The sequence below is a fragment of the Salmo salar genome, chromosome 14 (assembly GCF_965601325.2).
Source record: "Salmo salar chromosome 14, fSalSal1, whole genome shotgun sequence".
NCBI lineage: Eukaryota > Metazoa > Chordata > Actinopteri > Salmoniformes > Salmonidae > Salmo > Salmo salar.
In genome coordinates, this window is record NC_138304.1 from 4,253,752 (window position 1) to 4,269,783 (window position 16,032).

Below are 16,032 nucleotides of genomic sequence, written 5' to 3' on the forward strand. Positions count from 1 at the left end.
AAGCCAAGTTAACAAACAGATTACCGACCATTTCGAATCCCACCGTACCTTCTCCGCTATGCAATCTGGTTTCAGAGCTGGTCATCGGTGCACCTCAGCCACGCTCAAGGTCCTAAATGACATCATAACCGCCATCGATAAGAGACATTACTGTGCAGCCGTATTCATTGACCTGGCCAAGGCTTTCGACTCTGTCAATCACCACATTCTTATTGGCAGACTCGACAGCCTTGGTTTCTCAAATGATTGCCTCGCCTGGTTTACCAACTACTTCTCTGATAGAGTTCAGTGTGTCAAATCGGAGGGCCTGTTGTCCGGACCTCTGGCAGTCTCTATGGGTTTGCCACAGGGTTCAATCCTCGGGCCGACTCTCTTCTCTGTATACATCAATGAAGTTGCTCTTGCTGCTGGTGATTCTCTGATCCACCTCTACGCAGACGACACCATTCTGTATACTTCTGGCCCCTCTTTGGACACTGTGTTTACTAACCTCCAGACGAGCTTCAATGCCATACAACTCTCCTTCCGTGGCCTCCAACTGCTCTTAAATGCAAGTAAAACTAAATGCATGCTATTCAATCGATCACTGCCCGCACCTGCTCGCCCGTCCAGCATCACTACTCTGGACGGCTCTGACTTAGAATACGTGGACAACTACAAATACCTAGGTGTCTGGTTAGACTGTAAACTCTCCTTCCAGACTCACATTAAGCATCTCCAATCCAAAATTAAATCTAGAATCGGCTTCCTATATCGCAACAAAGCATCCTTCACTCATGCTGCCAAACATACCCTCGTAAAACTGACCATCATACCGATCCTCGACTTCGGTGATGTCATCTATAAAATATCCTCCAACACTCTACTCAACAAACTGGATGCAGTCTATCACAGTGCCATCCGTTTTGTCACCAAAGCCCCATACACTACCCACCATTGCGACCTGTACGCTCTCGGTGGTTGGCCCTCGCTTCATACCTGTCGCCAAAACCACTGGCGACAGGTTATCTACAAGTCTCTGCTAGGTAAAGCCCCGCCTTATCTCAGCTCACTGGTCACCATAGCAGCACCCACTCGTAGCACGCGCTCCAGCAGGTATATCTCACTGGTCACCCCCAAAGCCTATTCGTCCTTTGGCCTCCTTTCCTTCCAGTTCTCTGCTGCCAATGACTGGAACGAACTACAAAAATCTCTGAAACTGGAAACACTTATCTCCCTCACTAGCTTTAAGCACCACCATGGCCTATTTATTGCCTTAACTTACCTCATTTGCGTGTTGTTGTTGTATGTGTTTCAGTTTCTGTGTTGTTGTATGTGTCGAATTGCTATGCTTTAGCTTGGCCAGGTCGCAGTTGCAAATGAGAACTTGTTCTCAACGAGCCTACCTGGTAAAAATGAAGGTGAAATAAAATAAATAAATAATTAATATCAAGGAAAGCCCACATCAAGAAACGCCCCAAATTTTGGTCTGCAATTACACCATATTGCAACGTCTTACTGGGCACAGACTTCAATTCAATGTCTATTCCATGTTGATTCAACATAATGTAATTGAAAAGACGTGGAAACAATGGTCACTCTACAGTGTGTGCCCAGCAGGGGCGGAAATCCCGGGGGGGACGGGGGGGACACGACCCTCCCATCCTGGGAAAAATATGATTTGTCCCCCCCAATATATCACTGAAACATAACTATGTAATTTAAATAATATTAATAATACGCAATGAAAGCAATTGTGCTGATTATAGATACTTAATAGCGCGTTTTTAAGTTTCAAAAGATTGCAACCCCCCCCACCCTTTGCTTCACAATGGTTTGATCCACTGCCAGTTCCTTAGCTTGCTAGGTAACAGAGAGGTCGTATCTACTGTCTGAAAGGCACACAATGCACGTAACTGACGTGAGGTTAACCTCTATGGGCTAGGTGGGACGCTTGCGTCCCACCTACTCAAAAGCCAGTTGAATCCTGTGGCGCGTTATTCAAATCCTTAGATATGCTATTACTTCATTTTTTCAAAAATATGACTATTTTACACCATTTTAAAGATAAGACTCTCGTTAATCTAACCACACTGTCCGATTTCAAAAAGGCTTTACAACGAAAGCAAAACATTAGATTACGTCAGCAGAGTACCCAGACAGAAATAATCAGACACCCATTTTTCAAGCTAGCATATAATGTCACATAAACCCAAACCACCGCTAAATGTAACACTAACCTTTGATGATCTTCATCAGATGACAACCCTAGGACATTATGTTATACAATACATGCATGTTTTGTTCAATCAAGTTCATATTTATATCAAAAACCAGCTTTTTACATTAGCATGTGACTAGCATGTGACTAGCATTCCCACCGAACACTGCCGGTGAATTTACTAAATTACTCACGATAAACGTTCACAAAAAGCATAGCAATTATTTTAAGAATTATAGATACAGAACTCCTCTATGCACTCGATATGTCCGATTTTAAAATAGCTTTTCGGTGAAAGCACATTTTGCAATATTCTCAGTAGATAGCCCGGCATCACAGGGCTAGCTATTTAGACACCCAGCAGGTTTAGCACTCATCAAAGTCAGATTTACTATAAGAAAGATGTTCTTACCTTTGTTGTCTTCGTCAGAATGCACTCCCAGGACTTCTACTTCAATAACAAATGTTGGTTTGGTCCAAAATAATCCATCGTTATATCCAAACAGCGGCGTTTTGTTCGTGCGTTCTAGACACTATCCTAAAGGCTAAATCAGGGTTACGAGCATGGCGCAATTCGTGACAAAAGAATTCTAAATATTCCATTACCGTACTTCGAAGCATGTCAACCGCTGTTTAAAATCAATTTTTATGCAATTTTTCTCATAAAAAAGCGATAATATTCCGACCGGGAATCTGCGTTTAGATAAACAGACAAAGGAAAACAAAGTATTCGGTCGAAGCGGGCACGCGCCTAAGCCCATAGTACTCTGAGTGGCCACTTGCCAAAAGCGATAAAGTGTTTCAGCCAGAGCCTGCCTCGATATCGTTCAACGTTTTCCCGGGCTCTGAGACCCTATGGAAGACGTAGGAAGTGTCACGTTATTGCACAGATCCTGAGTCTTCAATAAAAAGAGCCAAGATGAAACACTACTTCTCAGACAGGCCACTTCCTGCTTGAAATCTTCTCAGGTTTTGGCCTGCCATAGGAGTTCTGTTATACTCACAGACACCATTCAAACGGTTTTAGAAACTTTAGGGTGTTTTCTATCCAAAGCCAAAAAGTATATGCATATTCTAGTTACTGGGCAGGAGTAGTAACCAGATTAAATCGGGTACGTTTTTTATCCAGCCGTGTCAATACTGCCCCCTATCCCCAACAGGTTAATCCAGTCAATCGCACACTGGCTGAATATGCAGAGGTAGCGCGCAAATATGAACTATTAAGCTAGCTAGTACCTATTCCATTTATGTGCCATCGTCAAATATGGAATCAGCATGCAGATGATGCAAGTTAGTGCTTCAAAGTCCCTGTGATAAGGTTAGCGATAAACTGAAATCCAAACTGAACAGAACTACACTCTCTTCTACCATTGTCTTAAATATATTTAATGGTCTCGTTGCAAAAGCTAAATTGTCGCAAGTGAACTTTTATTTATTTATTTTATTTCACCTTTATTTAACCCGGGTAGCAAAGATTATAGCAAACACCACTGAAACTGAATTGGTGCTCGCTAGCTTTGCAAATTCAGCTATTGTTGGAAGCCAGCCAATATGAAACAAACTATTAAAATTACAAAAGGTTGCAGCATATGTTGTGTAAATGGTGAACTCATACAGCTGTCAGCTCTTGTAATTTTAATCCGTTTCACATTTGCTAGCTACCTTTTAGATCGAAGCCCAAATAGAATGATTGAAGATGATAGAAGCCCATCTCCTACTGTAAATAACCTACACACTGTGTGTGTAGCCAGCCAGCCAGCCAGGTAGAAAAATGGCAGAAAAATAAAAGACGGACATCAGAGTATTTTTCAATACACCAAAACGCATAGTAAGAACCCTAGTAGCCTAATATCTCAAAGACTAGTTGATAAAATGTTCATAAGAAAGAAATGAAATTCTAATGGAAATGTTTCACAATGATGTCATTAGGCAGAGCAGGCACACAGACAGCAGAGTTGGGGACAGATATGCAGGGACAGACTGGCAGAGACAGGGAGTCTCAGGTAAGTTTGTTGAGTCTTTGTTTGGCAACATTATGAAAGGTTCTCAATTTTTTGGACTTGTAAAATAGGAACATAATTGGAAAATGCCATGGATACCCCCACTCTCAACTTAAACTGGTGACTGAACTAAGATTTGTTAAAGGCAATGGTATTGCTGTTGTGATTAGTTGTGTAGTTTTGGGTACCGGTAGTTAGGAGTACGGCAAACACCTTATTTCTTTGGTTCCTCAATATACATTTACCATATTACAATGTAGGCTATGTGTTATAGCACTACTTTTGGTGTCCCCCTCAGGAATTGCTCTTGAGAAAATTTCATGTAATTGTCCCCTCCAAAGTTGATATCAGATTTTCGCCCCTGGTGCCCAGTGGGATAGGCCTATATGTCAGTTTCAGTTTCATAAGATAATTGTGACCTGCACAGTCCATTATTTGATTACACGCGATGGAATCCATGTTCATATGCCTATTGCTTACTTATATAGAAAAACTCAATTGACATAGACTGTTACTTTTTCACACTGTTTTATTTCACACTATTTGAAAATCTCCGCAGCGGCAGTCCGCAGTCAGGTTTCAAACTTTAGGCTACTTTGGACGGCAGGCGGGGTAAGAGAGGCAATCCTGGGGTGAGATTTACTTTACCATTCAAACCAGTGCTGGGTGGAGCTACAGTATCTACGGATGGAGTCACTCCAAACTTGGCTCGCCAGTCGCCACAAATACTTTACTTAAGCGAGTTGGACTATTTACCAATGTGAATGTCCGGCAGACAAAGTGTCCAGGTGCACAGCATTTGATCTCCCTCCATACTAAGTTTTATCGCGCATCAAGTCCCGTTTTTCTCCAATATCGGAAGACTGATTTTTATGTTATTTTAAATAACAAATGCTGATTTTGCTGGAAATGTAATCTATGAAACAAAGGCAGAAGTTGCAGAAGAATTGATTCCCTTTTTCCCTGTGCCGAGAACTATTGGAAGAGATGTATTTCTGATCATGGACTAAAGATGCCTTTGCCCTGTACATCAAAACACATGTTTTGCCTGCGCGATTAGCATACAGAGATCCTTGTGGATTAATTTAAGGACGATGGATAATTTTTTCACCGAGGTAAGTTGGCTATTAAAACTTTTTTGTAATAAAAACGCATCATTGAGTTACAAGTTGGTTATAACAAGTCTGTAGTAAGAATTATATTTCAAGAAAATGATGGGAAACAACTTTAGTTATTTTTGGGGGGGTTGAAAGTTGATGCCATGTAACCTATAGGAAACATACTTGTACTTATGCCCTCTAAGGAATACGAATGAATTGCAATTTTTTTTATTTCTGTAACATCGTTCCTTATAATGCAATAATGTGAGAGAGTTCATCAGACAGTAAGTCGTAACGCTAGCTCATAGATTTAGGCTGTGTGTCAAATGCTTCTGGATAAAACAGGGTTTGGACCTTTTCCAAGTAGAACTCTGGCATTTCCGTACCTTCGTTTTTTCACGTTTCCTCCGAGAAGACATCCTGCGAAAGCTAATAATAGAAGCAATAGAATATGGATTCAACCTACACCACTTGAGTAAAGGGAAACTGTAATTAGCCAACAATTGACACTTGTTGATTTGACAATAGGCATGCATATTTATAGCCTATAGAAAACTCAAACACTATGATCCTCATTACTATGCCTACTACTGTAAAGGTTTGTTATTACAGTTTAATAATGTTCGTTAAAGAACTGATAATGCTTTAAACCTTTCAATATTTGCTATTAGCTAAATGCTTTATATTTATCCTCTTCATAAAAACCTGAGATATTAAATGGGATAAAAAATGGGATAAAACACAAAATGCTTGTAAGGTTAACCTGCATACAAAATTATCCAGTATTAAATCAACACTGATGGTGTTCAATTCAACACTGGTCCAGTGTCTACACAATGCGTGTGGCAATAGGCCTAGCTGATTATTGAGATGATTAGCAATGCATCTAAAATATGTGTGTGAAAAAAAACAGTGTGTCTTGAGTATCATTTGAAATGTTGAGACAAGAAGAAGGGGAGGAGTGTGTTGCAATTTACCATTCACTTTCTCGATGTGGAAACGTTATTTGGAGAGTTCACAACCTGCTACACTTATGAAAAGCAAGTTTTGATTTATTTCATACCATTTACAAGTTTTCTCAATTTGTTCATTGCGTTTTGTTTGTGCGCAATCAGCATGTGTCTGGTTTCTCTGTTCTCTTAATGTTGACGGAGCATGCGCAACTGAGCACACATAGAAGTAGGCTAACTAGCCTGCTGCGAGCAAATGTAGGAAAGTACCCATTTGGGGATGTCTGATTTCTGATTGTCCTTCTCAGTTATTTTTTCTTCACCTCACATAGTAAGTAAAAATGTTTGTGTTTTTAACATCCATTGTGAATGATAATACAGTGCCTTTGTAAATTATTCAGACCCCTTGACTTTTTCCACATTTTGTTACGTTACAGCCTTATTCTGAAACGTATTCAATAAAACTATTTCCTCAGCAATCTACACACAATACCCCATAATGACAAAGCAAAAACAGGTTTTTAGAAATGTTTGCAAATGTATTAAAAACAAAAAACAGATACCTTATTTACGTAAGTATTCAGACCCTTTGCTATGAGACTCGAAATTGAGCTCAGGTGCATCCTGTTTCCATTGATCATCCTTGAGATGTTTCTACAACTTCATTGGAGTCACAGCTCTGAGACAGAATTCTGTCAAGGCACAGATCTGGGAAAGGGTACCAAAAAAATTCGGCAGCATTGAAGGTTCTCAAGAACACAGTGGCCTCCATCATTATTGAATGGAAGAAGTTTGGAACCACCAAGACTTCCTAGAGCTTGCCGCCCAGCCAAACTGAGCAATTGGAGGAGAAGGGCCTTGATCAGGGAGGTGACCAAGACTCCGATGGTCACTCTGACAAAGCTCCAGAGTTCCTCAGTGGAGATGGGAGAACCTTCCAGAAGAACAACCATCTCTGCAGCACTCCACCAATCAGGCCTTTATGGTAGAGTTGCCAGACGGAAGCCACTCCTCAGTAAAAGGCACATGACAGCCTGCTATGAGTTTGCCAAAAGGCACCTGAAGACTCTCAGACCATGAGAAACAAGATTCTCTGGTCTGATGAAACCAAGATCAAACTCTTTGGCCTGAATGCCAAGCATCACGTTCTGGAGGAAACATGGCACCATCCCTACGATGAAGCATGGTGGTGGCAGCATCATGCTGTGGGGATGTTTTTCAGCGGCAGGGACTGGGAGACTCGTCAGGATTGAGGGAAGGTGAATGGAGCAAAGTTCAGAGAGATACTTGATGACAACCTGCATCCATGTTCAGTCTGGTGGCCTTCAACAAGTGAGATCCTAAGTGAATATGTTATAATTAAAATTAAGTTAAATTAAGTATTTGATGAGGCATTATTTTGAGGGCCTAGTTTCACCCAAATACAGTGGCCTGAAACGCATGGTTTTCAGGGCTGCAAGTCACATTATGATGGCTTGCAAAGTAATGTGTAATTCCTATTGGAATCCAGCCAGAGTGGGGATATCCAACATTTTTATTCACCCGCAGCCTACATTTAGAATGACTGCCAGGTTGAAAAGGATAAGATATGAGACTACCTAAACTATCTAACCTGCAAAAAACATTTCCAAGCAACAGATTGGATTAGCTTAGAAAAATGTATGTTATTTATATTTGAGTAGCATATGATTAATTAATCAATCAATGTACATGCAAAAACATAGATATTGAAACAAACAATTCTAAAGAACATCCTGCAATAGAACATGCTGGGAAATATGATAATGATGGTGTGGTTTTGGTTTAACACTGGTTATTAACAGAAAAACTGATGTTCTTTTTGACTAATGAGTGTTAATTTAACACTTTAAGAGTTAATCATTTTACCTGAATCAACACAAAAAAATGGGGAAGGGTACATTGAAAAATCAACATTAGGTAACACTGGCCAATTTGCTGTGTGAGTCAGGGAAATACTGTGTCGAAACCACAGTGTACATACAATTTTGGTATTTATTCGGATCCCCATTAGCCGCTGCAAATGCATCATCTACTCTTCCTGGGGTCCACAATGACAGTTGATTTGTGAAACCTGTATGATGAAAAGAACACCACTCCCTTTTGATGATGCAGGTATAAGCTCCACCTGAAAAAGTGTTGATGTTTGAGTCACACCTGAATATTACTTTGCCCCAAGCGGTTATTGCACCACCACTGACAGTTGGGAAAGTTGACTTCACCTATCTATCTATCATTACGTATGATGTGTTTGTTTATTGGCGTGGGTGTGGCTGAATATTAGGTAGAAAAGGCATGGTCATTACCATAACCAACCAAAGTAGGCAAACAAGTAGAAGCAACAGTTAGTTGATATCCTTGTTGCATGACAACAGGACGATCGCCAAGGATCTAGAAATTCTGAAAAACAGTGAATATTTCTCATTGCCAGAAGCAGGCAGGCTCACACAGAGTAGTCTCAAATATCGGCCTGCCTGCCTTTATATCTCTCAGTTAATCTCTGCCTGAAACAAAGCCCCCAGTCTTTAAGGAAAAGGGCATTTGACAAGGAAACAAACTCGCGTCCAACCAGTAAAGGTTGTGCAGAGAATGTAGATTAGCTTATTTCAGGTAGATACATATAGATATATCCTTTTCGGTCATGATATTCAATAGTCAATACACTGACTGGCTTCAAGGTTGAGTGCTCATTCATTTAGTGGTGATAGACGGCACTCACCACTGGCCATTTTATTGTAAGTTTCTATAGATTGATAAGATAACATTCACAAGTAGGTTTTCCTGTAGACTCCCTTGGCCCATTTTTAGTAGCCTACAACCTTATCCAGTGGCCAGTCGGTCTTGACACAGCAGAGTCAGACGGTTCAATGTCTATCAGCACTGTCAGTTGAATGGGCTTGTGTTTATTTGAACTGCTGTGTTGTGGGCAGACTTGTTTCAAGATAGCTTGGGCAGACTTCACTTTCCACCTACAGTGCCTTCAGAAAATATTCCTACCCCTTGATTTATTCCACATTTTGTTGTGTTACAGCCTGAATTCAAAATTGATTAAAATGGATTACACACAATACCCCATAATGACAAAGTGAAACATGTTTTTAGAAATGTTAGCAAATGTATTGAAAATGAAATACAGAAATATTGCATTTGCATAAGTATTCACACTGCTGAGTCAATACATGTTAGAATCACCTTTGGCAGCGATTACAGCTGTGAGTCTTTCTGGGTACGTCTCTAATAGCTTTGCACACCTGCATTGTACAATATTTGCCCATTATTCTTAAAATAATTCTTCAAGCTCTGTCAAATTGGTGGTTGATCATTGCAAGACAGCCATTTTCAAGTGTTTCCATAGATTTCCAAGCAGATGTAAGTCAAAACTGGAAATCGACCACCCAGGAACATTCAGTGTGTTCTTGCTAAGAAACCTTGGCCTTGTGTTTTAGCTCATTGTCCTGCTGAAAGGTCATCTCCCAGTGTCTGGTGGAAAGCAGACTGAACCAGGGTTTCTTCTAGGATTTTGCTTGTGCTTAGCTCCATTCTGTTTGTTTTTTATCCTGAAAAACTCCCCAGTGATACAGCCACCACTATGCTTGAAAATATGGAGAGTGGTACTCAGTAATGTGTTCTATTGGATTTTCCCCAAACAGCACTTTATATTCAGGGCAAAAGGTTTATTGCTTTACCACATTTTTTGCAGCATTACTTTAGTGCCTTGTTGCAAATAGGATGCATGTTTTGGAATACTTTATTCTGTACAGACTTCCTTTTTTTCACTCTGTCAACTAGGTTAGTATTATGGAGTAATAACTACAAGTTTGATCCATCCTCAGTTTTCTCCTATCACAGCCATTAAACTCTGTAACTGTTTTAAAGTCATCATTGGCCTCATGGTGTAATCCCTGAGCAGTTTCCTTCCTCTCTGGCAACTGAGTTAGAAAGGACGCCTGTATCTCTGTAGTGACTGGGTGTATTGACATGCCATCCAAAGTGTATTTAATATCTTCACCATGCTCAAAGGGATATTCAATATCTGCTTTTTTTCTTCTTCTTTGTGTTTGAAATTTTCTGCTTGACTGAGGGACCTTACAGATAATTGTATGTGTGGGGTACAGCAATGAGGTAGTCATTCAAAACTCTTAAACACTATTATTGCACACAGAGTCCATCCAACATATTATGTGACTTGTTAAGCATATTTTTACTCCTGAACTTATTTAGGCTTGCCATAACAAAGGGGTTGAATACTTCTTGACTAAAGACATTTAAACTTGACATTTTTAATAAATGTGTAAAAATGTCAAAAAAACTATTTCACTTTGACATTATGGGGTAGTATGTGTAGGCCAGTGACACATACACATTAATCCATTTTAAATTCAGGCTGTAACAAAACAAAACATGGGGAAAAAGTAAGGGGTGTATACTTTTTGAATGCATTGTATCAGGTCCAAGGCTACTTGATGTGTCACTAATAACACTAGCATATTACTGGTAGAATTTATCAGCTCCGGGTCAACTAAGCTTATTTCCCCAATGCAAATCTTAAATTGAAGAATGAAAACTGTTAGAAAGTGAAACTAAATCCAGGCCAGCACTCAGGGACAACTTTATTCTACACTTGTGGCATGTCTGTGGGACTGAGTGCTGACATGGCCAATGGCCATTTGAATCATGGAAGCATTGTTTGATAGATACATTATGTCTCATAGAAGAGAACATTTGAAACCCATAAGAGATTTAAGACAGTGTCAACTCACTTCACTAAAGAGGGTTTTATTCATATAATTGTATTAGTATAACTATTTTGTGAGGGTACTTCTTGTACAGTTGCTGATAAAACGATCATCAGTGATCATTTAAAAAAATTCTCAAACACCGGATATACTCTTTCAATGCACCAGTCACTAGATGTCACAACTTATTGAGGACACTGTGAACTAACTGTTTCATGAGCAAAATATGTTGAAACTCTGTGAATACAACCTCATGAAATCATTCTAGAATATCTCTGCTTTGCAGGCTACTCCCATAGCCCGCAACTGTCTGCATTTCTCATTAAGGGCATAAAATATAATAGCCTAATCATGATGTTAATAGTGTTACCACAACATACACAGTCTATATACCTACATTATACTGAAACGCTCTCATGATGAATTCAAAGCAGCAGTGCTGTGTTAGATGTTGAAGTTTCTTTCTCTCTTTCTTCCGTCTTCTTCAAGGGTTGAAACATGACACCTGTGAAACGGCTAGATGGAATTTAAAGATCTTGCAGATTTATAATTTTGTGCTCAGCTGCCTTCTTTGTCTTCTACCCAATGCTGTTACCGTGTATTCCTGTTCTTACTGAACATTTGCTTAGTCTGAAGCTTCATTATGTGGACAATTGTTGAGATTAATTACAAGTTAATAAACTGGACACAAGACTAAAAGCCATAAAAGTGAATATTTGGGAACACTTAACTTGACGCGTACCTACTTATGTAATTCATAACACAGTTATAAACCATACATACCAGCATTCATAAGCAACAACTGCAAGGCAACAATGACAAAACATAACAAAAATATCAACTTGGTGGTTGTTGGCACAAGTCGACATAAGCATGTATGAAACTGCTAATGAGTGTGGTATGTATGGGTTATTAATGTGTTATGAAGTAGGCACCCTTCAAGTACAGTTTTGAAAGTCAGGACACGAGATTTGTTGGAGCATGTACAGTTGAAGTCGGAAGTTTACATACACCTTAGCCAAATGCATTTAAACAGTTTTTAGCAATTCCTGACATTTAACCCTAGTAAAAATTCCCTGTCTTAGGACAGTTAGGATCACCACGTTATATTAAGAATATGAAATGTCAGAATAATAATAGAGAGAATGATTTATTTCAGCTTTGATTTATTTCATCACATTCGCAGTGGGTCAGAAGTTTACATACACTCAATTAGTATTTGGTAGCATTGCCTTTAAATTGTTTAATTTGGGTCAAACATTTCGGGTAGCCTTCCACAAGCTTCACAGAATAAATTGGGTGAATTTTGGCCCATTCCTCCTAACAGAGCTGGTGTAACTGAGTCAGGTTTGTAGGCCTCCTTGCTGTAACACGCTTTTTGAGTTCTGCCCAAAAATGTTCTATAGGATTGAGGTCAGGGCTTTGTGATGGCCACTCCAATACCTTGACTTTGTTGTCCTTAAGCCATTTTGCCACAACTTTTAAGTTTGCTTGGGGTCATTGTCCATTTGGAAGACCCATTTGCGACCAAGCTTTAACTTCCTGACTGATGTCTTGAGATGTTGCTTCAATATATCCACATAATTTTGCTTCCTCATCATGCCATCTATTTTGTGAAGTGCACCAGTCCCTCCTGCAGCAAGGCACCCCCACAACATGATGCTGCCACCCCCGTGCTTCATGGTTGGGATGGTGTTCTTCGGCTTGCAAGCCTCCCCCTTTTTCCTCCAAATGTAACGATGGCCATTATGGCCAAACAATTCTATTTTTGTTTCATCAGACCAGAGGACATTTCTTCAAAAAGTACAATCTTTGTCCCCATGTGCAGTTGAAAACCGTAGTCTGGCTTTTTTTATGGCGGTTTTGGAGCAGTGGCTTCTTCCTTGCTGAGCGGCCTTTCAGGTTATGTTGATATAGGACTTGTTTTACTGTGGATATATATACTTTTGTACCTGTTTCCTCCAGCATCTTCACAAGATCCTTTGCTGTTGTTATGGGATTGATTCGCAGTTTTTGCACCAAAGTACGTTCATCTCTAGGAGACAACGCGTCTCCTTCCTGAGCGGTATGATGGCTGTGTGGTCCCATGGTGTTTATACTTGCGTACCATTGTTTGTACAGATGAACGTGGTACCTTCAGGCGTTTGGAAATTGCTCCCAAGGATGAACCAGACTTGTGGAGGTCTACAATTGTTTTTCTGAGGTCTTGGCTGATTTCTTTAGATTTTCCCATGATGTCAAGCAAAGAGGCATGGAGTTTGAAGGTAGGCCTTGAAATACATCCACAGGTACACCTCCAATTGACTCAGATTATGTCAATTAGCCTATCAGAAGCTTCTAAAGCCATGACATCATTTTCTGGAATTTTCCAAGCTGTTTAAAGGCACAGTCAACTTAGTGTATGTAAACTTCTGACCCACTGGAATTGTGATACAGTGAATTATAAGTGAAATAATCTGTCTATAAAAATTGTTCGGAAAATTACTTGTGTCTTGCACAAAGTAGATGTCCTTACCGACTTACCAAAACAATAGTTTGTTAACAAGAAATTTGTGGAGTGGTTGAAAAATGAGTTTTAATGACTCCAACCTAAGTGTATGTAAACTACCGACTTCAACTGTATATATTGTGTATTTATTCCTTGTGTTATTATTTTCTAAAATGTTTATATTTTTCTCTCTGCATTGTTGGGAAGGGCCCGTAAGTAAGCATTTCACTGTTAGTTTACACCTGTTGTTTATGAAGCATGTGACAAAAAACATTTGATTTAGAAGTCCTGACATTCAAAACTTTACTTGAAGGGTGCCTACTTAAGGACTTCATAAAACATTCATAACCCATACATAGGAACCTCAGTTTCTGTGACATGTCTAAAAGTGAATACAAGTTTCATGAAGTTGGCCTTTGACTATTTGTAATACCTGAAACAAAAACAAGGGTCTTGTCTTAGCACACTTTTAGGAGGGTTGTATCGTATTTCGCCTTTCATTTTAGTCCTTGTAACCCTACCAAATTAAATAAGGAAAAATCTGTGAGCCAGCCAGTCAGTCAAGTTTCTCCTGAAAAATGGCTGCTGTATCATTTAACACTTTTTCACACCACTCTTGAAATAACACCTACTCAAGGAGGCAGATATTTTGGATCGAAGCCAGAACAGTCTGCAATGTATCTCGAAGAGGTTTCTTCGCCCTGAACTGACAGAGTAAGGTCACAGAGCAACTGTGACGGTGACAAATTAAACATGATCCAATCCTGCATCTCCTACGAACTGATTGAACTGACTGTTTACATACCCAATGGCTTGATACACTTTTGGCCAAAATCTGCTCCCTTTTGGAGACGGCCCCCAAACATCCCAAATACAAAGGTCAGTGTCCACAAAATTCCTCAAAGTCATTTGACTTTTCAATTTTCTAGGTTAATCCCTGCTTCAAACATGACGATACAGCTCAGTATGTAGATCTCTATAGCATCTAGACGGGGCATGTCTTCACCTCGCTGCTAACTGTAAGGATATACTCACTGAGCCACAGTGTGTTTCTGCTTACCATGTAAAGGTGTAAATTAGTGTGGAATATAAACCACTTTTACCCACACTATTCAGTGCGAATGGATGAGTGTAACCGATGTGAAATGGCTAGTTAGTTAGCGGTGGTGCGCACTAATAGCGTTTCAATCGGTGACGTCACTCGCTCTGCGACCTTAACCTCTATGGGCTACCTACTCAACAGCCAGTGTAATCCCGTGGCGCGTTATTCAAATACCTAAAAAATGCAAAAACAATTTTTCAAACATATGACTATTTTACACCATTTTAAAGACAAGACTCTCGTTAATCTAACCACACTGTCCGATTTCAAAAAGGCTTTACAATGAAAGCAAAACATTAGATTATGTCAGCAGAGTACCCAGCCAGAAATAATCAGACACCCATTTTTCAAGCTAGCATATAATGTCACATAAACCCAAACCACAGCTAAATGCAGGACAAACCTTTGATGATCTTCATCAGATGACAACCCAAGGACATTATGTTATACAATACATGCATGTTTTGTTCAATCAAGTTCATATTTATATCAAAAATCAGCTTTTTACATTAGCATGTGACTAGCATGTGACTAGCATTCCCACCGAACACTGCTGGTGAATTTACTAAATTACTCACGATAAACGTTCACAAAAAACATAACAATTATTTTAAGAATTATAGATACAGAACTCCTCTATGCACTCGATATGTCCGATTTTAAAATAGCTTTTCGGTGAAAGCACATTTAGCAATATTCTCAGTAGATAGCCCGGCATCACAGGGCTAGCTATTTAGACACCCAGCAAGTTTAGCACTCACCAAAGTCAGATTTACTATTAGAAAAGTTTGATTACCTTTGGTGTTCTTCGTCAGAATGCACTCCCAGGACTGCTACTTCAATAACAAATGTTGGTTTGGTCCCAAATAATCCATTGTTATATCCAAACAGCGGCGTTTTGTTCGTGCGTTCAAGACACTATCCGAAAGGGTAAATAAGGGTGGCGAGCATGGCGCATTTCGTGACAAAAAAATTCCATTACCGTACTTCGAAGCATGTCAACCGCTGTTTAACCTGTTAGGGCTAGGGGGCAGTATTTACACCGCCGGATAAAAAACGTACCCGATTTAATCTGGTTACCACTCCTACCCAGTAACTAGAATATGCATATACTTATTACATATGGATAGAAAACACCGTAAAGTTTCTAAAACTGTTTGAATGGTGTCTGTGAGTATAACAGAACTCATTTGGCAGGCAAAAACCTGACAAGGTTTCAGGCAGGAAGTGGCCTGTCTGACAAGGTGTCGTTCTTCTTGTCTCTGTTTATTGAAGAGTGAGGATCTTAGCTGTCCTGTGACACTTCCTACGGCTGCCATAGGGTCTCAGAAGGCGGTAAAAAGCTGAATCGTGGCTTTGCAGGCTCTGGCTGAAAAAAAGTAGCGCGTTTGGGTAGTGGCTGGTTACAGTACTGTGAGACTCAGGCTCGTGCCCGCGT

General features: G+C 39.9%; 1 protein-coding gene across 1 annotated transcript in view; it reads left to right on the forward strand.

Annotated features, from left to right (window-relative positions):
• The first annotated feature begins 4,907 nt into the window (after positions 1-4,907).
• Positions 4,908-16,032, forward strand: part of myo10 (myosin X) — a 303,162-nt gene continuing 292,037 nt past the window's right edge. Inside the window, exon 1 of the mRNA XM_082960691.1 lies at positions 4,908-5,315. Within this exon, the coding sequence (XP_082816817.1) occupies positions 5,295-5,315 (21 nt within the window). The 5' untranslated portion in view covers positions 4,908-5,294. The remainder of the gene's footprint in view (positions 5,316-16,032) is intronic.